General features: G+C 43.4%; 1 protein-coding gene across 1 annotated transcript in view; it reads right to left on the bottom strand.

Moving 5' to 3' along the window:
- Sorcs3 (sortilin-related VPS10 domain containing receptor 3) overlaps positions 1 to 25510 on the bottom strand; it is a 618610-nt gene that overhangs the window by 312095 nt on the left and 281005 nt on the right. The window contains 1 exon segment of the mRNA NM_001106367.3: positions 14733 to 14832. Coding sequence (NP_001099837.2) covers positions 14733 to 14832 — 100 coding nt within the window.

The following is a 25510-nucleotide window of genomic DNA, read 5'->3' as shown; positions in this document are numbered from 1 at the left end:
TGTCACCCAAACCACTGGTTTCTTTATAATATGTGTCCTTAGGCAAAGGCTACGTCTTGTCCCTCATTGTGATTCTAAGTGTCTAGTATCAACTGAGCACAGAGTGAATTTTTAATAAATGCTTGAAGAATTGACAGCATGCTGGACTTGTTTGCACTTGATCCTATGTTCAACAACAACAACAGAAAAAACAAAAAACCAAAGAGATTTTAATGTTAAACTTGTCTGTTTGCCAAGGAAACTTATGTGTGCTCTTTAGCTCGAGACCATCCACTCTAATACTACACCCGTTAATCCAAGTAGCTAACTATTCTATGGCAACAAAATGGCCCAACTGAATCAATGATTTTTCCCATAAATCTCTTCTTCTCTGTAGCCCATCTCTGCCTCATTATCATATCCAGCTTTCCAACTCCCACTTATTTCCTACAACATTCAACTTGAAAAGATAGCGACAACCTTAAAAGGTTCTTTTCATATCTCAGTATCCAAACAAACATCAAGGTGGATGATTTTACCTTCATAACAATTTGCTCTCTGGCTCCCCCACCTTCCTCACTTTGTCAACAGTTTATGTTCCCATCCTAGAGCAACATGTTATCAAGACACACACACACACATGCACGCATGCGCACACGCATGCACACACGCACGCATGCACGCACGCACATGCACACACACGCGCACACCAGAGATATCGCTCACCTAATTTCAAACACATAGCTCCATGAGCATTAAGACAATGAAACATTCATAATGAGCAGCTTTCCATAGCAACCCACACTGCAGAACCTCTACCATCGTACAACTGCATTTAAGTCACAAATAAATTTCTAGTCGTTTCACACCTGGTGTCTCAATATTCCCACTTTGGTTTAACAAAGCAATGCCACAGGAGGCTCTCTGTCTTTCTCCTCCACTACCACTGCTTAACAGCTTTCACACCACCTCCATTCAACTTTTCTGGGTGTTTCTGAGTGTAATTTGCTGTCACAATTCTGTATTGTGGCAGATATAGTTTTCTCTCCCTAGAAATCTCTCTCTTCCATAACCCCCCATTAGTCCTTGTTTACCTCTGAATGGCATGTTGATATAGTTGAACGGTAGCTTCGCTGTGAGCTTCTTCAACTTGCCAGACGGAACCACTGTGCTATCGTATATATTTGAAATGTCCCGTGTATTAAGATTTGATGCTCAGAATTGACTGGAAAGTAACAGAATCTCTAGAAGGTAAGACCCACAGGAAGGAATTTAGGATACATTGGAGTCATTTACCCTTGATCTCCTCCCCGTCTCTCTGTTTCCCTATCTATCTATCTATCTATCTATCTATCTATCTATCTATCTATCCATCCATCTATTTATATTTCTCTCCTCTCTCTTCTTCCTGAATGCCACAAATAAAGCAGTTTAGTCTCATCACCATGCACAACCATCAATATGTACTGGAGTCAAGCAAAAATGGGCTAAATGCTCATCGTGAGCTAAAACAAAGCTTTTCTCCACATAAGTTGACTATATCAGGCATTTTGTCTCAGTGACAGAAAGCTAGCTAGTATACATTGCTTCATCCCTCCTATGAGCCACATAGCATATCATTGCTTGAGCATGCCTCCATGATAGCAAAGTTCTAGGGTACAAAAGACACTGAAAATATTCTGTGTTGAAATAACGCCTTTTCACTCCAATTAGCCCAGTGGTTCTTGATACTAGAAATACATGTTCATCTCAAAAGTTTTATAACTAACTGAACCAGCAGACATATGAATATAAACAGAGAAATTCCACAATGTCCTATCGCTAAATGAAAAACTACAACTGATCAATGGCTTCTGAGAGAGGGAGAATGAGTTTCCTCCAGAAAATTGCTCCAACACAGGATGTGTACTCCTCAGTGGTCAGCTCTATAGACATTAGCAATGTGAAACAGACTCAATAGGTTATATATATACATGTATATATGTATAACAATAATAAATAAATAAGAAATAGTCCTGAATTTTGGAAGGAAAGATGTATATCACAAGTGTATAATATATGTGTATATGCGTGTAACATATAAACATGAAAACACATACGCATACAACCCACTGAGTCCATTTTCACTCTGGTTAGGTCTGAGGGATTGTAAATACATACTGACACATCTGCACAGTGATTCTGGGCACTCTAACTCAAGACTTTATGCATTTAAGCTCTTCACTCACTGAGCCATCTCCTTAAGACTAACCCAGGACCCCAAGACATGTTCAAATCTTCTAGTTGTGACTCCTTTATGCCTAATACATTTTTATAAGACCCTACACACACACACACACACACACACACACACACACAGAGAGAGAGAGAGAGAGAGAGACAGAGAGACAGAGACAGAGACAGAGACAGAGAAACAGAGAGACAGAGAAAGACAGAGACAGAGAGACAGAGAATCAAACAAATCAAACATTTACTATAACAATAGAAATTTAATCTTGGGCTGGAGAGATGGCTCAGTGGTTAAGAGCACTGACTGCTTTTCCCAAGGTCCTGAGTTCAATTCCCAGCAACCACATGGTGGTTCACAACCATCTGTAATGGGATCTGATGCCCTCTTCTGGTGTGTCTGAAGACAGCTACAGTACACTTATATAAATAAAATAAATAACTTTACAAAAAAGAAATTTAATCTTAAAACAATTTAACCATACTAGTGATACATATTTGCATGTGTTTCTTTATTTTCATAAGTAATAAAACCTTAGTTAAATATTTGATACTGAAGGCTATATGGCAGCTTCATTCAACATTTTTCAGTGTTGATCACAATTTTGATTTTGTAAATACCAATGTTGAAATAATAACTTTAAGTAAACAGGTAATATAAATGACAGAGTTATTTTTAGGACCATTTTGGGAATTGTTTTAAAATTCCTTCCTAATCCCAACCCAAAGTTCATTTAACAATTTTTATGAAACGAGACAGCAACTCAAACAGCAATTTTAAAAATCAAATACGCTAGCACAACCCAGTACAAAGATGTGCTGAGATGACAGCTAAGTGTGGGCAATGATAGCAGGAAAGGATTGAGCCCATGTCTTCATCATTAAACCATTATATTTCAATAAATGTAGGTAATGCATGTACAGTAAGCACACTGAAATTCATGGCAGTCAATAGGCTTAGGCCTGACCCAAGTATGTAAGTCTCATGTGCTGTTGTGGCATAGCGTGACTGCACACATAGTACAAAGCATGCTGCGGGAAGACATCTACTGCACGCTCGATTCTGAATTAAGCTTGTGACCAACCTATATGACGAAATCTCACCTTAGGACAAATTTCCCAACTCTCAGCTTCATTATGTGACCCAGTTTGGAGTGGCAGCCCCCAGAAGCTGGGGCTAATCAGCACCTCCAGCCTTCTCCAGACTGCACTGTCACAACATGGAGAGCAAGAAAACGAAGCATGGGATAGGTAGGATCTGAGAGTCTGGATTCTTTTTTAAATCTTCTTACATTATCTAAAACAATCAGCCCATTTACAGCTATATGAGTTCACAAGTTGGGTCTAGAATTCTACCTAGCCTTTCAGGTGAGATTGGATCCTGAAGTGTCAGGAAGACGTCTTGGAATGGTTATGCTAACTGTGGGAACAGAAGTATGCTCTTGCTACGTGGACTAAGCAGTTCCCTATGAGAGTCAAGGCACAAAGGCAGGAAAGATGGGAAATAAGGAAGGTGATAAACGTACACGGTTTATCTCATGTGATACTCAAAAGATCCCATGAGGCAGTGTGGCGGACTGTGTTACTTTGCTACGCCTCTCCTTCTTGGTATAGAATACCTATGTTATTTTGGCTTTGCCCTCCGTGTGGGATGGGTCTGAACAACACACAGTTTACCCTGAGCTGGCCGATCTAAATGGTAACACACTAACACAATGCAATGCTGGGAGCTGTGGGCTGCTGAGGGATATCTCCTTATTCAAAACACCTTGTGTCACACTTCTGGATATCTTCTTATCTGGGCATGACATTAGAATCTCTGTCAAAAATCCTGTCATTCAAGACAGGGAAATTTTCCTGGGGACATAGACAGAGGACAATTCTAGATACCAGAGAAGAAAGATATAAAGAACTGTGTCCTAGATGATGTCACTGATTCAGAGAATTCAAAGTGGAGCTTTAGACTTGAAATTTTATCACACAAGGTAGTCAGTCAACTTTCTGCCTTTCGGGAATAGAGGTAGAGTTTTCTGTATGTCATAGAGCTAAAACATGGCAGCTAATATAGGGAGGCAGGAAGAATATCCATGTTTACAAAATGCTCTCGTTTTAAACAACTAAAACTTTTCCCAGATAATAGAAGAGATATGGCTAAATAGGGCAAGTTCAGACCTGGACAGCTACACTTAGGACCTCAGGCTCTACAAGTAAAAGCATTGGCGTCTTCTTTTATTGGGGATCCTATGGAAGGTTCCTAAACAAGGACTTGCATGATCAAAGTGGTGGTTCCTGAAGATGAGTCCTGTCTGCACTATCACTGCAAAGATCAGATTTGCATGAATCTTTACTCTTCATATGCCCTGGTTGTCTAGGGTTGATGCTTCAAGTCTCAAGCTCCTTCCTTAATCCTCTAGGGCAGATTCAACACAGATAGTCTCCCATGCAACCAGCTATGAGACCAAAGAGAAATGATCTTTTATAGCCACTCAAGAAGTGAGGTGATGTGGAGGGCTCTAAACCATTTGCAATTGGCATAGAGTCCAGCTGAAGTAAGACAGGTTTCCAGACAGCCACATCAAGAAGCTATTAATGTTGAGAAAAATCTTCACAGAGAAATAACTTTTTACAGCCTTCTGTCTGCAAGCCTGTCCTCCCTTGAGGTCTCGAATGCTAATGTTCTGTGAATTGGGATCAAAGTGGAGAGGCTGAGACCAGGAAGCCAGAAGTTCATTTTTCCATACCCAGTTTCCAACCAGCCTCTGCTAAACTCTGCTCTGACATCAGCTCGCTCTTCTGAAGGTTCAGAGTGCAGTCGGAAAAATCTTTCCTGCATATATCTGCTGCCATCACCTCTTCCCGGATGATGGAAGACCAGAGGTTCAGGCCAAAGACCACTTTGGATAATTGCATCCTATCTCTCTGCTACTCTTCTTATGTGCCTGTCCTTGTCTAGCCCAGCCTGGCTATTTTATTAATCAGCCAAGTGTCCCTCTGATAGCATCCCTACAGGCAAAGGTGCTGTAAAGAGAAAAGAAACTAACCTTCCATTTACTAATATTGAATCCTAGACTTGTTCTGTTTTACACGTTACGTCCCAATTAGGTTCTAGAATTTCTACTGTCTTACTTGATGTTCGCGTTTCTGTCTGGTACCTCATCCTGCTTTTCAAATGTAAGCAAATGCTCCCTTATTTGGAGTGTTTCCCACTATTAAATTTTGACTCAAGCTCTCTTCTGATCTTGCTGCATCTGGCTATTCTGATTCCACTTGGTCTTGTGGATTTGATGTAGCAACCACGTGCCCGCGGGCAAGTTCTCCTCTACAGTTACCCTGGCCTGAAGGCTTGACCTGAACTCTCCTAAGACCAGTGCCCTGAAACTCTAGGATTTCTAAGCTCACATCACTGCCAACCCTCAGCTGTTTTTCCCTTAGCACAGTGCCTGAATGGGTCTACCGGTGCCATGCACCGGTAATTTCTGGGTAATTTCTTGGCACTCTGAGAGTCACTAAAACCAGTTCTTCACTGAAGTGGCTAGGAAGGCATGATTAGTTTCTCCTCTTACTGGGACTCAGTTTTTTCATCAATTGCATTAGAAGCATGAATAAGAAAAAAATCTGATTGTTTTTATGTGACTAAAATGCAAAATAAGCACTAGTGATCATTCTCCTTTCTAATGTCCAATCAGAACCCAATCTCTGTTCCTGATGTCTGGCCAGTAACCCCTTGTATAATCAAACCCTTCAGATTTGGGTCCACTAGCTCTCTCCTAGCTCTTACTTCCAAATGAACACTGACCTTAAGAACATCTGCCAGTGTGAGGTCTAAGCTGTCAATGCGCACAACTCCGGCTCCACAGAAAGATCTATAGACACATAGTGTCAGAGGAGCCAAACAGTAGTCAAGAAGGTATCTGACATTTGTCTGCACAGTTGGAGGTCGAGTTGGTGGAGGGGCCACACAGTGAGGGAGGATTGGGGAGAGTTTGGCGGAGGGCACAGTGATGGAGGAGCAGTCTGAAGCCCTGAATCAGACAGACCAGAATATGAGTTCATGCTCTGGGTAGCTCTCCTCGTCAACTAGGAATTAGGAAATGAAGGGTGGAAATGCCTGGTATATACTTGTCAGAGCTGCTAAAACATTAATTTAAACTTCTACTTCATTAAATGACATACGACCCACGGGGTGATTGATGAAAGAGGGGACAGGGTGAGAAGCAGAAGGAACACAGAGAAAAGAACTTTTTGTTATAGAACTTGAAAGGACTTTGCCTAAAGCTACATTGAGAAAGGCATAGATTTCTTCTCCCAGGATAGAAATATGCTACACAGACAGAGAGCACCTCGGAGCTGGAGGATATCGCTGAGCAAAAGGAAAGGTCAAAGAGCTCATTTAGCTGGAGGAAAGAAAGGTAAACTATGGCGCCCCTGCTTTGCAGCAGGCCCTCTGCGAGCATACACTGTCATTCAGTTCTTAAAGCTACTTTGAAAAAAATCATGCTGCCAGCACCCTTATAGATGCAAAAACAGAGGCTTCAAGAAATTAAATAAAACATTTAAGGTCACACAGCAAGAAGAGCATGGGCTGCACTTGAATCTCTTTCCTTGACGCCATCCAGTGGCCTTTCTGGGTCTAGGGGAGAAGATGTTCTAGTCGAACCACTGCCTTCTCTATGTTTAACAGCTTAGCCAGGAGACAGTCCTGGACATCTCTCATACCTCTGCCCTTGCTGGATCAACTCTTCCCCATGTTTGGTCACCATAAAGGAGCCTGAGCCATTTCTCAGAGTTAGACTTGTGCTGTGAGATGGCAGGGCTGATGTATCTGCACTCAGGATAGGGCTCCTAGGGTCGCTAATATGAGTACAAACTTCTATTTGTCCAGCTGGCCAGCGTGTCCATCTGCACTACCAGCTCAGACCCCAACCTAGGGGATACAGACTCCCTAACTCTGAAGCTGTGCCCGAGAAACTTGGCTCACCCAGCGCTCACAGGACTCACCCCCTCACACCTGGCCACATTCACCAGCAGAATGTGTTCTACATAACATCTTCTGTTATTCTGTCCTTGGGTGAGTAACGCAAGTGCAGGCCAGTGGCAAGAGGAGCACACATGCGAGCAGCAGCAACCACTTCACTTGGCTGGGTTCACCCAGGGAGAAATAAAATAAAAGTCACTCCTTTCCCTCCTGGTGCTCAGGGTTGTTTTTGTAACTCTATGTAGCTCGAGGGCAGTGAGATGCATTTTCTATATTACTGTGCACCACAATGCCAGGATGAACTCGGCCTCCTGCTCCTGAGATCCCTGCTAACACCTTTGTTGTTTGTGACGCTCAGAAAGCACACCCTGGAGGTCGTGGAGGGCTGGGCAGCAGAGAAGATAATTGTAATGTCTCCAATCAGTTACCACATTGGTCCAAGAGTCATGGCTCCAGCCTTCCTAACACAGTTCTTATGGGGGAGCTATTTCTGGAAGCTGCCGCAGCTCTTAAATTCTTCAATGATTGGTACTAACTGTACTCCTGAGCCATGGGAGGTGGGTGGCGGGCAAGCAAAATATCTTCTCTCTCTCTCTCTCAACTTGCAGCTTCAAACCCCAGTACATCTGTTGGTGCTCTCTGCCTCTATTTCCATATTTAATTGTCCAGTCTTTCACTTCCTCTAAATTCCAAACGTACTTCCAGTTTTTGCCTCTACCTCCTACAGCCTCTGATTATGTCAGGCTCCTCCCATATGAACATCACATTTCATTCTATTTGCAAAAGAATCATTATTTTTTTAAAAAAAATAATTGGGGGTGGCAGTATGTTTGTATGTAACGTGTGCAGGTCCCCCACAGAGGCCAGAAAAGGGTGCTGGGTCTCCTGGAACTGGAGTTATAGAGGGCGGTAAACTGCCAGATGTGGCAGGTACAGGGAATACACCTCTGGTCCTTTGGATAAACAGCGACTGCTCAGAATGCTAAGCCATGTCTCCAGCCCTCTGTTTTAGCCCAGATGGAGAGACATTACCTTCTTTTTAAAGCCTTCAAGGCACAAAATCCTTAGCTTCCAGTTGCCATCCAAGATGTCTGTCACATCATCCTCTCCCCTAAGCTGAAGTTCCATGTTCTCTCCTTCTGGTTTGCCTTTTATCTTCCTGCTTCCGGTTCCAACTTGGTCCTATGCCCTTGGTGGACAATTCGCTAGAATAAGATCTCTTCTCATGGTGTGGTTGAGCATCTGGGATGCTCAGATGATCCAAGCAAGTAAACAGGACCATCCTCCCATGCACCACCCAGAAACACAAGCTTCTTTTCAATCCTGGTTGCCGCCCAAACTAACATTACACAGAAGAAAAGACAACCCCACTTCCCTTAGCTCTGAACCCTGGCAACTTTGTTGAAATCCTCAACACACACATGAAAACCTCAAAGCAATAAAAATCAAATTTACAAAGAGAGTGGACAAACATAAATCTCTCATGAAGTGTAGTAAGTAGCTAATTTTGTTATTCCTCTTAAACAGCTGGATAATGTCACTGACATTATATTTTTTATTTTTAAGAAGCTAATATAGTTGTTAAGAAAACCTAAAGGGCACTTTGGAGAAAAGCCAAGCGATGGGTTTATATCCTTCCCATTTCCAAATAAAATGCAAAAGAAAAAACACCAATCGTCTTAATGAGCCTGTAAATAAATTCTTGGCTACAGCACGCTGCAGTAATTTATACAGGGAACCACATACCTGCATTTGCTGAGAGAGGGACTTTGTGACTAAAGAATGAATTTCCAAGAATTATTCTGGGTTCTTTTTTCTTTAAGTGATTAGTTGAGTCAAAGCACACTTACACTCAGCCAAAATCTCAAAGGAAGACAGGAGCTTAGAAGCCACCATCTTTCCTTACAGTGGACTCCTTCCTTGGGGTTCCTTACCCCGTGGTGAGGGGGCCATAGTGGTGTTACCTGGTTTCAGCAAGAAGATGAAAGGTCGGACTCATCAAGCAAACGTGCATCTTTTTAATTCTTCACTCCTCCCTTCACATATTATTGTCCCTAAACATTTCTCCTGACCCACCACTCTAACCGTCTAGTAACTGTGTTCATTTATGAGACAAGAGGAACAAGGAGACTGAGAATGAACAGGGGTGGAGCCATTTCTCTCCCCCAGCCTAGCAATCAATCTCACTCGGGAAGTAGGCTGGTTCGGTTTTGAGTCTGAGGAGAAGGTGGTGGTACACCCTGTGTAAGAGGCACAACTGGGGTTTTCCAAATAGCCAGGCTTCTGCAGGTCATGTCCAGTCCAAGATCTCACAGCAGCCAACAGTGAAAGTGGTATCAGCCTTGATCCCCATTAGAAGTGTGGTCAGGCAGTGGGGCTCTACAGAAGCCCAGCTTCCCATCTGGAATGATGCTGGTAACAGCCAGTGCCGGCTCTCGCAGTTGGTCTAAGTGTTATCCTTTACCCCCAAAGGCCATTTTGCCAACACCAACTTTCCACATGTGGCCTTTCTCATCCTATTGCATAATGATTGAAGGCAACTTTGGTTCATCCTGCCCCTTCAAACCTTGAGCTCTGCATCATCTAAAATTATCTCCAGAAAGATTTCAAGTGAAAATCTATAGAGAAAATCTCTTATGAAAATCTAATTGAAAAAGAAAGAGTATGTTAACCATCTCTGACTACTCGGGCTCCTGTTGTCCTAGGATGACAGTCATCTAGAACACTGGAGGAATTGGAGGAATCAATCAACCAATGCTACCTGGCCAGTGCCCTGCTGACCTCTGCATGCACAGGAGTTTGCATCTCTGAATCTGTGTACACATTGGACATATTTGGCACGAGTGCATCTTCTTTACAATCATGAACTCTTCCTCCCCAGACACTTGGCTTAGAGATAGGCAGACACTTAACAGATTGCCTCACAACAACAAGCTGCTTTGACACATCCATTGCTTTCTGGATTATTCTAGCATAAGAGATGCTAATATCAGTGAGCTGCAGGTGTGTTACCCCACTGCTTACTTTCCCCCTCCCCCAATGCTATCCAGGGTCAGGGAAAGCAGAAATCTTATGGTCCTAAATTTCATTTTCTGTCTTGTACAGAGATGGCTCAGGTTTATGCTGCTGCACCTGGAGAATGGCATGGGCCTGTGCAACCTGTTGGTGGTGCATACAATGCCTCTTCAGCAACTTAACAGAGACAGCATGCTCATCAGAAAAATCTGACTGGCAATTCCCACTGCATTTCTGCAGTGCAGTCTGGAAGTAATTATCCTTCTCACTGGCAAATCAATTAAGAATGGAGCATCTAACACACCTCTCCACATCTCAGCAACTGCTAGTTCTCCAATACTAATGAGCAGAAAACCTCAGGTAATCCCAGGTTCTTCTGATAGTGTGACAACTGCAACTCTCTTGAGCTCTGTATCTGTGGCAATGCCAGCTGAGCTCCATGGGCAGAGAGAAGAAAATCGAGACACAGACACCTCTTATGGGCCATTTCACCAAACTAAGTTGGCACTTGCTGAAGCCTTAGTTTCCTCATCTGTTCAACAAAGTTAAAGCTATCAGACTTATATGGAAGCCATGTTTCTATTCTGATGTCATATCCAACACATACACACACACACACACACACACACACACACAGATACAGACACACACAAAAACAGACACACACAGAGAGACACACGCAGACACACAGATACATACAAACACACACACAGACACACACACAGAGACACACATATGCACACACACAGAGACACATACACACACTCACACATATACACACAGATACAGACAGACACAGACACACACACAGACACACAGATACATACAAACACACACAGAGAGACACACACAGAAATAGGCAGACAGATACAGACACACACAGACACAGACACACATAGACACACACAGACACACACATACGCACACTCACATACATACACACAGACACACACAGAGACACACACACAGACACACACACAGACACACACAGATACATACAAACATACACAGACACACAGATACATACAAACACACACACAGAGACACACACATATGCACACACACACATACACACACAGACACAGACACACAGACACAGACACACATACACACAATATACACACACACAGATATACACACAGACACACACAGACACACACACAGATATGTACACAGACACACACACATACACACAGAGACACACACAGACACACAGACACACACATGCACACACAGACATACACATGCACACACAGACACACACACAGATATATACACAGACACACACACATACATACAGACACACACACACACACACACACACACACACACACACACGGCCGACCCACTGTCACACTTCAGGGATTCAGTCACATTCCCCAGCAGTCAGACCTGTGTAGTATCCTTACCATTCCCAACATTGTCTCTAAAGCTGCAGGTGGCAGTGGCTTTTGAGCCAGAGCAATTAGACTACAACGTGCTTACAATTCCCTGTCCACTCGAAGATGATTTCTCAGATAGAATCACGGATGGGAATGAAGCTTCTCTGGCTCGGACATACTCAGCCATCAGCCAGACTGGACAAAACACAGGTCTGGGAAACAGCTTTGACGGTGACATTTGCCACTCTGCAGGGGCCTGAGGACAAGACTTATGTGACAATAATAAATTCTGAGGACCCAGGGATGTTTATTTCCTGTAATGGGAACAGGAAGCCAAAAGCTGGCACTCAACAGCCCCCACAATAACAGAGCCTCTACTCCAGTGGGACAAGCCTGCCGGACTCCTGTTCCCAGAGCTAAGCAACTGCTCTTCATCTTCCAGCGCCAGAAGCAGAGACATCCTGCAATAGTGGACTACCTGACCGTAGTCAAAACCAGGCAATGAACTATTTACAGTCAGTGTCCAGAGAGACAGAATTCATATCAAATGTCATAGGAGTAGGTCAAGGTCATTAAAATGGTTCTGATGCCGCATTGTCTGGGGACAATGAGAGAAGTTCTCGGCATCTCTTATCAATGTGCTCACTTAGAATTATAACCCCTGCTAGATGATATGACAGCATCCTATGCACACACAGTCTGTAAGAAAATCTCTACTATAAACCTCAGGTCCAACTTCCTTAAGCCTTAGCCCCAAAACATTCCCCTCAGGGTGTTAAGTACAGATCCATCATTCCTGGTAGTGAAGCCTTAGAAAAACTGATCAGAGTCCGCTCTGCTCTCTTACTTGCTTTCTAAGGAGCTTCGAGGTTGAGAGAGGACACTGTAGATAAAGCTTCCCGTGAGAAGGTTAGCACTGTAGGTCCAGTTGTCGCTGCCTAAGAGTGTTATTGAGAAGGCAACTGTGCACACACAAACACTTCTGCTATTAGCCTAATGGTTTATTAACTATGAAGATTTGGAGAATGTTTTGTCCTCAAAGGAAAAAAAAATGCATCGACAAAATTAAAAGCCAATGGTTACTTTTATGAGCAACTATATAAATAAAAGCACAATTTACAGTTTTGCCGGGAGCAAAGGATCTCATCTGATGGATTCACAGCCTCCAAGGAAAGCAGTGGCCATCTGTTAAATAAATAACTCATTAGGTGAAAAGCAAGGGCTTCCATGAGATTAACTACAAAACCTGCTGGAGCCTCCTGCCAATGAGCAGGAGAGCTGCAGATAACTTGGGAACTGGGAGAATCAAAAGAATCTTGCTTCACGCAAGCTGGGGAGAGAATCCAGGCAATGACAGGTTTAAATTCTAGACATATTTTAAAAGGGGTCAGAAAAGTTAAAAAAAATAAACGGTTCAAGGTCATACTAATGGTACAGAGTTCAAGATGCACAGAGAAATGAACGAATGTATACCTTTATATCGACTTGTTCTCTTGTGTTGGTGAATAAAGACGAGAGACTTCCCTAAAAGTAAATATTCTGGGGAAGACACATCACCATGTGCAATGTCTTTGTGTCTGGTGACTAGGGGCCCCAAGTATAATCAAAGTCAAATAGTAGCAATGAAAGAAAACACAATCTTCTCCATCCTTGGATAGAAATCTGAAGGATCATAAAAGACTCCTACAAATGTTAATTTATTCTATTTTTCACTTCAAAAACAAGCCTATGAAATTGTCCTTTGTCTTTCCCTGACCAGAGTGAGAAAAAACCTGCATTTTAACCATTTTCCAAGAAGTGCCCCCAACATGGGAATTCATATACTTTAGCAATATTTCTTGGCAGTCAATGAAACGGGACTAACTCGTATTTACTAACAATAAAATCTGAGACATTTCCCCAGTCAGTCCCAGACCTGAAGTCATGTCTGAGAAGGGCAAATGGAGGTAATATTTCTTCCCATAATGGAGGCTTCAGCTCTTGGCCATCCTCTAAAGGTAGGAGAATTCTTAGGATTCCTGAACTTCTGTATCACAAAAGCTGAGGCAGAAGCCAGAATTTGAGTTTCCTCTTCTTCCAGGGTCATTAGAGAAAGTGTAATGAGAAGAAGTGAGACTGTGTTAGGATATGTCAGGCAGCATAAACACTCATGGTAACCACAGTTGATGCTATCAAGCTACTGTCAGAGACCGGAAGGTCTGCATGGTAAATAGAAGCTCATTCCTGAGATCCGAGACTGTCATGTTAGACTCAGAGGTCCTTACTTCTCCACAACCAGCAGAAGCTCATTCCTGAGTCTACTGGGGGAAAAGACAGGGCTTTGCAAAGGCGCTGAAGGATGAAAACTGAATTATGAGAGGAAAACTTAGAGTTTTAGAGATATTGAAATGACCTTATCTTCATTTTGGTTCCGATCCACCTAAGTCTCTCAACAGTGGAGCTTTTCCAGTGGGGATAAATCACATCTTTCTAAATCCAATACACTGTACAGTATTTGTTTCTTAGAGCCATCTGCCATTTCATGGAACTCAGACCCCAGCCTCCGCATAGGTCTTCATGATAAAAGTCTGACCTCCTTTGATCTCATCCTGGCTGACAGTGAAGAGGAAAACAGAGAATCGAGAAGCTGCTGGAGAAAGGGCAGCCCGCTACCTCTGAAGCACCTTGAGCTCACGTTGAAGAATCCGGAAACCACTTCTCTGCCTTATGTGGAAGGGATTCCTGTGAATAAACTGCAGTCTCCACACACCAGTAAAAGGCAAGAAGGAAGCTACAGAAAAATGAGCTTCAGATTCTAGCTTGAAGGAGGTTCAAACTAGAGTGTTAGTCTCTCTGAGTTTGTCTTTTCCTCAATAGTGCGGCAGTAATGATTTCTAGCCAACATGTTCACTGTGAGTATAGGTAAGACGTGGGAAAGTAGTCAGGACCATGCAGGCACAGAGGAATCCTATGCACAGCAACATAATCTCATGGGAGTGCTGTTCCCATCATTTTAAATTATTATTAATACTATAAAGGCCCTTGTTAGGATCACAGACTGCTTAAGGGGTGTGCCCTCCACAGTTAGAACAATAACTGCTGTGTTTGTTCTTAGTTCGTGGCCCCAAGCCACATTGCTACTTAGAAAGGAGATAGAGGAAGAGCCCTTCTCTTACCTTCCTCTTGTTGGTGGGGTTGACATAGAGGTAACTGAGGACGGTCTTCAAGCCCACTTTGTCATTTAGCTTTTCATAGGTGGCACCATAATCTACTGACCTGCAGTAAAAGGGGGGGGGAAGAAGGGGAGAGATAATGTCATCAAATGAGGTACTTCATTTAAGGGGAGCCAGGATCCTTCCTCCCCAACCCACATCTTTGTTACCAAGTCACATGAGTGCTTGAAAGTGTTCTTCAGAGATAAAAAGCCCCATTAGTTTTAGAAGAGCAATTAGACTAATGCGTCTTCTTCCTTCTAACCGTGCTTTTCTTTGCTCCCAGCCTTCCTCAGAGACCTACTTTCTACCGTTTGTGAAAGTCTGTGGAGAAGGAAGCTGCTGGAGATTGTTCACCTCCCACGCAGCTTGCCCAGTGGCTCTGAATGTGGCACTGGGCAGGGCACAAGTGCTCCAATCCATCCAACACTCAGTAGTATACTGTGAGTGTGACCCACAAAGGGAGATGCTAGGGTTTTCCAATGGGGCGATGGTGGGATTTTCCTACACTACAGCCAACTTCACATCCCTTCCACTGAACCTGAAACAAAAGAGTTGTCCGTGGCCAGGAATTGGTCAAGAGCATTCTAGGTTAAAGGAGACAACACCACGTAGAGATTCTGTCTTACAAGAGTATATCACAGATCAAAAAAAATTTTTCATTGAACTGGTTGAAGTCATTTCATTCTGACTGTGGTACTATTAGCTACATGATCATCCCTTCCCCTCATTTCTAGCAGGTTGACCAGATACAAAAGCCAAAGAAAGGCTTAAAGGACAAAGTAGTTAATCCATTGGCCTATGGACTCACTGGCTTATTCACCCATTGGCCTATGGACTCACTGGCTTATTCACCCATTGGCCTATTGACCCACTGGGTTATCAACCCATTGGCCTATGGACCCACTGGGTTATCAACCCATTGGCCTATGGACCCACTGGCTTATTCACCCATTGGCCTATGGACCCACTGGGTTATCAACCCATTGGTCTATGGACCCACTGGGTTATCAACCCATTGGCCTATGGACCCACTGGCTTATTCACCCATTGGCCTATGGACCCACTGGGTTATCAACCCATTGGCCTATGGACCCACTGGCTTATTCACCCATTGGCCTATGGACCCACTGGGTTATCAACCCATTGGCCTATGGACCCACTGGGTTATCAACCCATTGGCCTATGGACCCACTGGCTTATTCACCCATTGGCCTATGGACCCACTGGGTTACTCACCCATTGGCCTATGGACTCACTGGCTTATTCACCCATTGGCCTATGGACTCACTGGCTTATTCACCCATTGGCCTATGGACTCACTGGGTTATCAACCCATTGGCCTATGGATTCACTGGCTTATTCACCCATTGGCCTATGGACTCACTGGGTTATTCACCCATTGGCCTATGGACTCACTGGCTTATTCACCCATTGGCCTATGGACTCACTGGCTTATTCACCCATTGGCCTATGGACCCACTGGGTTATCAACCCATTGGCCTATGGACCCACTGGCTTATTCACCCATTGGCCTATGGACTCACTGGCTTATTCACCCATTGGCCTATGGACCCACTGGGTTATCAACCCATTGGCCTATGGACTCACTGGGTTATCAACCCATTGGCCTATGGACCCACTGGGTTATCAACCCATTGGCCTATGGACCCACTGGCTTATTCACCCATTGGCTTATAGACCCACTGGCTTATTCACCCATTGGCCTATGGACTCACTGGCTTATTCACCCATTGGCCTATGGACCCACTGGGTTATTCACCCATTGGCCTATGGACCCACTGGCTTATTCACCCATTGGCCTATGGACTCACTGGCTTATTCACCCATTGGCCTATGGACCCACTGGGTTATCAACCCATTGGCCTATGGACCCACTGGGTTATTCACCCATTGGCCTATGGACTCACTGGCTTATTCACCCATTGGCCTATGGACCCACTGGGTTATCAACCCATTGGCTTATCTTCTGTGCTGGCCTTCCTCCTCTTCCATACCAGAGAATGGAAAGAACGGGTCAAACAGTAGGATTCCTGAGGCCAGATTCCCTATCACACTCTCTCAAGTCACGGTTGCAACCTTATACACATCTCTCTTCCTTTTCACACAATCACTATCATCAGTCTTTCTCCTCCCATGCTCCAGCACGTCCTTGGTTAGCCTTGAGACACCTCCCGCATAGGCTATTGAAGGTTCTAGAAGTCAATTTACTTTCTCTGTCCTCAGTTGACATGATGACTGTGAGGCATTGTGCCTCTTAAGCTCAGTTCTCGGTCTCCATCTCTACAGCTCCCATTGACTCTGGCATCCTGACAGTAGAGACTTTTTCTAGTCTCAGACTCTAACCTGGGTCTGCTTTGGCTCGCAGCTAACTTAGCCTGAGAAGCCTGTGTGATGACCTTTAAGAGTGTTCTCCATCAGGCTTTTCTACCCTTCTTCCTCTAAACCACTTACAATTCCTCTTAAAATAGGCCAGCATGCATTTCCCTGTCCTACACACTCCAAAGCACATTCTGTTCACCTCTTTTCTAACTCATTAAGGGTGTTGTGACTCTTTCTTTTATGATCTTCCATCTAACCTACAAAGTAGGCTCCTCAGGGTCAAAGAACTTCACTGAACACCGTTATACGATGGGGAAAAAAAAATCTCTGAAGATAGAGGGATCTGATTCCTTTCCGGATCTGTAGCTCTCTAATTACATGCTATGGGCAAGTCATTAAACCTGCTGCAGTCTCGAGCTTCTTATCTGAGAAATGGGGATAATTCAGGCTCATGAAGCATTTGTGAGGATATAGAAATAATGGCACAGAGGAAGCCCAAGAGGATCCTGGGAGAGAAATACTTAAATTAAAATTAAGAGGTCTTTGTTTTATTTCTCCTTTCTACAATGAGTACAGAACATGGAATATATATATATATATATATATATATATATATATATATATATATATATATATATATATATATATAATGCTTACTAAAGAAACTAATATGCTATTTTAAGTCTCATCCTAAGCTACCATATCCTCATGTGAATCAATTACAGTAACATAATTAGTCCCTCAAGAAGCTGGCTTTTCATGCTTGATCATGGCACAGAGTGTGGAGAGTCACTCTAGGTCTTTCTCTTTGCCTGTATCTCTCAACATCACCTCTGTCTCTGAGTCTTTGTGATGCTGCCTCCTAAGTAAGTTATGTACCAAGCACCCAATCGCTTGGCATGTCAAGCCAAGCGTTGCGTTCATAACAGTTTTCCACTTAGAGATCCACGTATAACCTTCCCTGGCAGCTATCCTCCATGCCGCTGGTAGATTGTTCTCCACTCACCCAGGTCTGTCCACCTCTCACTTTAGTGCAAATGCCCACTGCATGCACACAGACCAGACTCACTCTCCAAACTTAGGCTTTGAAATTCGGTCTCCACAGTCATTACCGAGCCCATCATCAGCCATTACCTTTCTTGCCAGCTTCACTGAACACTCCTAATCCTGTCTCACATTTGACTATCTTCCCTGGGTCAGCCATCACTTATTTCTCCTTGGTAATTCTGGGTCCAACTGTCAAATCTAACCCTAGTACTGTCTATCCACCTTATAACTTTCCTACAGGGGAATTCATCATAGTTCCTTGTGTTTTCCACTCACTTTGTATATTTTCCTTCCAATTTCAGTGTCTGTCCTATTGTTTCATCTACATTATCTTCATTAAAGAATTTCTTCTTCCTTGACTTTACCTTTCTGTGGGCAAGCAACACTTCAAACATCATCACTACCCAGTATCATGCCTGGTTCAATGCAGGCGCTGCATGAAGTGGGGTTTGTATTGGTTTTCTTTGTATTTACTTGTGAGAGTAGATGAATGAACTTGTCTAAACCCATTCACCAGTTTTTAGACAACTGCTAAGGTTTAATAATAATAACTTGAAATACTCCCATACTAGAAATCCTTCCTGATGCTCTGGATGCTGGCACAACTGTCACAGATTGCTGAGGTCCAGCAGCATTTGGTACCAGAGAAGTACCAGTAATTCACTCCTATTAGAATCAAGGTTAAGTGCCCCCCATCAGCCTATCACCCAGAGCAACACTATCCTCCAAGACAATGCAGCAGACAAATTATGACATCCAAAGGCTGTGAGATGCATGCTTTTATTAATGGAAATAAAACCTCTTAAATGACCTGATCTACATTCCTTTCAACATAAAATAAGCACTGTATAGGAAAAAGACACTGAGTTTGCAGGCCATCAACCCAGATTTTAGAACTGAATCTGAAGTGTATGCAGATACATTGCCTTGGATGAGACACTTCTCTAAGCCTAGGGAGAAAAAAACAACAACAACAACAATAACAAAAACTTCTTCATCTGACAGTTGTTAAAATGGAGATGCCAGTTCTGCCCAGGACTAGTGTAATGAACATGAGGGCTACTGCCATGGAATTTTGCCATAAGGTAGAGAGACTTGGCTGGGTTCCAAAAGCAACATGGAAAATTGGGATTGATAGCTGAGAAGCAGGGTGAGGAGCAGTGGATGGAAATTACACAGGAGGTAGGGCAGTTCCTTGATAAACAGACTTAATCAGGTTTTTGCTGAATGCTGGCCAAGGGTATCAGCTACTACCCAGGGATGGCAGAGTCCATGAAAGCTGGAGGAATTCCTGTAAACTGACCAACTGGGATTCTTGCTCAAGTTAGATTCTTGATAACATGCTCAAGGTCAAGGCTTTATTAAAATACATCTCAAAGGATCTACACCCAAATGGATGAAGAGAAGATATTTGCCAAGGACCACTCTATTATTACAATGAGACATTTAATGCAGACCATTTTATACTTGCTTTTGGACCTTAAATTTTATTATCACAATAAGCTAGTGTTACATTATTTTCCAACCAGTGACTTTTCCCATCCTATCTACGGCAAACATCTTGTAGGAGCTAAATCCTCAAGGCTCCCTGCATGGCTGATGTCACAACAAACTCCCTTCCAGAATCCAAATAGCCCCCATCAAAGGCAGCATGCTCTGCGCCATGCACAGGCCCTCTTTCTACATGCTACAAAGGGATTCACACTGATTTTGCTCTTTTCCAGAGTTGGCTGCTGAGGAGAGGGAATTCCCAACAAAGGATGCTCTCTACAACTCAGCCTCCTGCAGGCCTCTGGCAGTTTCTGCTCATTCAAGTAGACAGAAGCAAGTACCACTCATTGAAGGCACGTCAAGGAGCCAACAAGCATGTGGAATCAAAGGTACCCTTGACTCTGTTCTTTCCAGCACAGCTATGGCATCTCTTCTTGGCCACAGTGTTCCGTAGGCCCACTTGGCCTGGGGAGAGTGCAGATGGCAGAGAGGACTTGGTCTTGTTGCCAGGACAGCTGTGCCTGCAGGACCTGCTCTGACAATAAAGCAAGCCTTCCTGTATCTTGGGGCTCCAGACATCTGCCAGTGGGCACAGGGGTGTTGCTTGGAAGAACAGTCTCATCTCACCACACTGAAGTCAGCTCCTCAAATCTGAACTCCTGCTTCGTAAAACCAAAGTTCCAATCACTGAGACCATGACCGTGACACATATGCATGGAATGTCGGTCTTTCCCTGATACCCAGCAAGTATGCATGATGAGTAGCTGACCTGAACGGTGCCATGTGAGCTGTACACAGACATGTAGCTTTGACGTCTGAGCCTAAGCTCAGATGAGTACAGCTGTGTTCAACACTCCATGGGTTGTGTTTGGTGTGTATGTAGTGTATCACCATTTTCTCCTACTTGTTCTATATGTTTTCATTAATTACTTCCAACACACAGGAGAGTACAGTGAGTCCACAATCATATGGCAATCACTAAAATAATTATGTTTATAAACAACAAATAATTTGGAGTGTCCTTACACTTGTATGTTGGATGGTCTATAGCTGTGTACGTGTGTTTGTGTGGGTGTGTACACAGGAGAGTAAAAATGGAGGTGTGTGTTCCTGTGTGAACGGCAGAAGTCAATGCTGAGCATCTTCCTCTATTGCTTTCCACAGATTTTTAAAGATAAGGTCTCTCACTGATTTGAAGCCCACTTATTTTGTTAGGCTGAGTGTGCACTGAGCTCCAGGAATCCCCTTTCTCCATCTCCCTAGTGCTGGGATTACAGACACATGCCCCCGCACTCAACCATTGATGAGGTTAGTAGAGCTTTGAACTTAGGTTCTTGTGTATGTGAACTTACTGGGCTATCTCTCTATTCCATGCCCTTATATTTGAATAAAAGCAATCCCAAAGGTTATTCTTTACTTCCTCCCCCCAAGGACAAGACACTGAGATACTCTGCTTGTTGACATACCCAGTCATAATCATTCATTTTAACTGCTGTATAGCATTTCTGCTCATGACTATATCGCCATCCACTTACTCATTGATCTACAAAGAAAAAATTATGTTCTTCTTTCTTCTTCTTTTTCTTTAAAAATAGATTATCACAGTGATGGGGAGGCACAACTCTTGCCTACTATGCAGAAATCCTTGGGTTTGATCCCAGAACCACATAAACCAGGCATAGTGGCTTTTGCTTGTAAACCCAACGCTTCATATGTTGACATGGCAGGTTCCTTAGAATTTCCCCTTGGTTGCCCTCAGTATTTGAGGTCACCCTAGGATACATGAGACCCTGTGTAAAGAAAAATCTACTATATATCATGCAGGACTTTAATTCCAATACTACGGAGGCCAGGGCAGTTGGACCCCAAGTTTAGGGCCATTTGGGGTTACACAAAATATTCCTTCTAAAAAATGCCCCAAAATATAAATAAAAAGTAAATTAAGTCTGCTGTTGCAAGCAGTGCTATAACGAACACTGCGCGGCCATGTACCTATACACCCAGGAATCAGTGTGTCCGGATAGACCTCTTTGTGGGGAATCATCACTTCTACCTTGTTAGTTCTTGCCAACATCTTCTCCAAGGAAGTATTACCTCCAAAGAGACACTGCTCACAGTTTCTCAACCCGCTCATCATCACGGGATTAAAAAACCCATGTCTCGTTCCTCAGGGGCTCAGAAGGTCTTAGCCTGGACATGGTAACTTCTAAAGATTCAATGCAGCCTGATGTGCCATGTGCCCCGTTATTTCACCAAGACTGTGCCCACAATAGCAATACAAGGAGTTGAAGGATGAACACGTTGCACTCATTGTCTACCTGGCAAAGTCCTGCTCCTCTTGTAAACATCTGGAGATGTTAATGATAGGCAGCATCTATCAGCTGTTATTGTAAGAGAGAAACTCATCCCGTGCAGCCTAATCAGCTTCCCAAATAAAGCTTAGCATTAGTCCGGTGCTTTCATTCCCAATGCCAGGCTTGTACACACAGTGAGCAGACTTCCAAAGGCCCTCTGCCGGTTCTCAGGCGAACACCATAGTTCTGCATTAGACAATGTTCTTGTTACTTGATCCTCCACTCCCCCTCTGCTTACACCTCAGCCCTTCCCCACCCCATCCCTAATTCTGAGCTCAATAAAACAAAGGGACCTTTCTATATACCTGGAATTGCCTTTCTTCCTTTCCATGATCCCTTCAACATTAAAATCAGGACATGACCACAGGTGAAACAGTTCCTCTTTCTCTTATCTATCCTTTTCTTTCCTTTGCCTGCTTCTTCACATGTCTTTTATTCATCTCAACGTCCCTGTGTCATTTCTCAGTAGACTTAGCTCGACTTTGCGAACTTTTGTCTGTAAGAAGTGCAGGTAGTGAGTCTTTTTTAGATTCTGAGGTCCTCCCACTGACACATCTATAATGGTCCCTCACCTACAATGGCACATCTTTGTGATGGTGTAAAATGCTATAAACATCACTCTGAATTCGTCTCCTCTCCTGGGCTACAGATGCAATAGATACTGTGGTATCAATCTCCGGATGCTGGGCAGGAGCTTAGGCTGCAGCTTCCTGTCAGTAAGAGATCATTTCGGGACAAGACACAGACTTTATTGGCACTGTTTTCTGGATATTGGGTTTTTGGTGGCTTTCAATCTCTGATGGGTTTGTTGGAATAAAAAAACCAAATAAAGCCAAGCAAGTCATGCGTGGCGCTCTGCCCTTGCTGTTCAGCAGAAGCCCGGTACAGCCTTTGTTGGAACAAGGCTGTATCCACAAAACCAGGAGGTAAGGGATCCAGCTATATATTTGGTTGTGTCACAGGTAGCCTCCCAAAAATCTAACTATCACTGCTTTAGATGACGACATTGCCAGCCGGTCCTGACTTCTATCTACCACCTCAAGGATCCCATTCTGATTTTTGTCTCCAAAATAACTTCCTAAGATTCCGTCAGGGTGTATATGACATTGGTTGTCCTTCCACACTTGCCTACCACATCTGGTCGAACACCTGCCCGACATGATGTCCAGTGTCTTGGTAGACTGCCATCTCTTGCTCTCTTCTCCCTCCCTCTAGTGATGGTTATCATTCAGGTCTCTTTTCTCACTCCCAGTTCATCCCAATTAACTCATCGATTAATTCCTATAGTTCAAGCCCACACCTTCCTCTGCACGCATGAGCTTCTTATTTATTCCTTGAATATGCATACGTACTTCCATTCTTTTCAGAAATCATTAAAAACTGCTTAAGAGTTACGATTTGCTTTAATCTTTAGACAGGCAGAGGTTGGCTCTGCACAGAGAAAGGGTGAAGCAGGGAGGGTAAAGACAAGTGGACTGGATCAGAACCAGCTGCAGGGGCTCTGCATGTCTGACCTCAGCTCAGACAAAAGGGTTGTTGTGCAGATCCCACAGAGAAGAGTACAAAACATAGCCTAGAATCTAACGAAGGACCCAAACATGAGTGCATTTCATTGCAGTCATCTGATATCTAACCAAGGTGCAGCAAACACGACTGGAGCAAAGAGAGCATCTTCAGCAAACGGTACTGGGGAAACTGCTTGTTCAAGATGTAGAAGGATGAAATCAGACCCGTATCAGCCACCCTGCACCAAAATCAGCTCCCGATGAATGGAGGACCCACTGTGAAACCTTAAATGCTAAAGCTGCCAGATGAAACCATATGCAGTATTCTGGAAGGGATGGGCGTAGGAAAGTCTTTATAGGACTCCATTTATCCAGGAGTTGAGGCCAAAAATTGACAAATGTGACCTCATAAAAATAAAAAGCTCTGTCCAGCAACAGAACCAATAGAATGAAGAGAGAAAGCTTAGAGTGGGAGAGAATCTTTGCCAGCTACACATCTGATAGAGAATTAATATCCAGGACATATACAGAGTCGGGCAAACAAATGACCCAATTAAAAACAATGGGCCATGGATCTGAACAGTGAGTTCACGAGAGAAGAAATAGAAGCGGTTAAGCAATATCTCAAAACATGCTCAATACCCTTACCAATTAGGGAAATGCAAATTAAAACTGGGTTGAGGTTTCATCTAGGCAGAGTTAGAAGAGATAAGCCCAAGAGAAGGACAACACATCCTGGCTAGGAAGTGGGGAAAGGAGAACCCTTGATCCCTGTCGGTGAGACGCCAAACCAGGGTAGCCACTGTGAAATCAGTGAGGAGACAAAGCTAAAACTCGATCTACCACAGGACCCAGATGCCACACTCCTCACACTTAGGTATATGCTCCAAGACACACTACCCTACTCCACTGTAAGGGTCAGCCATGTCCACTGCCACTTTACTCACAAGAGCTAGGAAACAGAAAAAAACTAAATACCTTCCAGCTGAGGAAAGGGAAACTCAAAGGTGGTAGACATACACAATGGAATACTATTTAGCATAAAGGAGAGTGAAGTCAAGAAATTCACAGGTAAATGGATGGAATAGAATGTATTACACTGAGCGAGGTCACCCAGAAAGACAAACGCTGCATTCTACCTCTTACGTGCAGGTCCTAACTCCTAAACCATACCTATGAGTGCATCGCCTGGAGTAACATAGAGGGAATCACGGGGAGGAGGAATAAGTAACACTAAGGATATTTTAAAAGGTCATAAGGAATCATATTATTTTTATGTTTATGGTGTGATGATGTATACACTTAATCCCAGCACTCAGAAGGCGGAGGCAAGAGGATCTCTGTGTATTAGATGCCACCTTGGTCTATATAATGACTTCCAGGGTAGCTAAGGCTATAAAATGAGAGCTTATCTCCAAAGAAAACACACACAGACACGTATGCTACACATGCACATGCACACACACATATATATGTATGTATACATATGGTCATATATTTGTATACATATATTCCTATATACATGATATAGATCAGATGCGGATACAGTGAGAGAGAGTGAGAGATAGATATATGGATACATAGAGAAACAGAGATGAAGATATACCCACAGATAACTCACACCACTCATCAGAGTTTCTTTTTTTTTTTTTCAGAAGGGAGCATTACAGAAAGCCACAATGGGTAAAAATGCAGAGAACATGATTCTGACTATGAGCTACCTAGCTCCAGTTGACACAAAAAAAGCCACACATAAAGGCTCGGGGAGCATGGGAAATGAGGGAGCAGAGCAGGGTCCTATATTCTACTTTCTATATGTGACAGAAAAAGCTACACCCATGAGACCTCATCAATACACTTGCATAAGCAGGACCTGACAAATGACAACATCAGTTGACATTCCAACTGACATATGGCTGTGGAAAATATCACAAGGCCCCAACCCTAGATGAATAGCTGCAGACAACTAATGGCCGTTGAGAGGGGAAATCAGTTTTCTCCA

The sequence above is a fragment of the Rattus norvegicus genome, chromosome 1 (genome assembly GCF_021556685.1).
Source record: "Rattus norvegicus strain SHRSP/BbbUtx chromosome 1, alternate assembly SHRSP_T2T, whole genome shotgun sequence".
Classification (NCBI taxonomy): Eukaryota; Metazoa; Chordata; class Mammalia; order Rodentia; family Muridae; genus Rattus; species Rattus norvegicus.
This window is presented reverse-complemented; position numbering and strand designations above follow the sequence as displayed.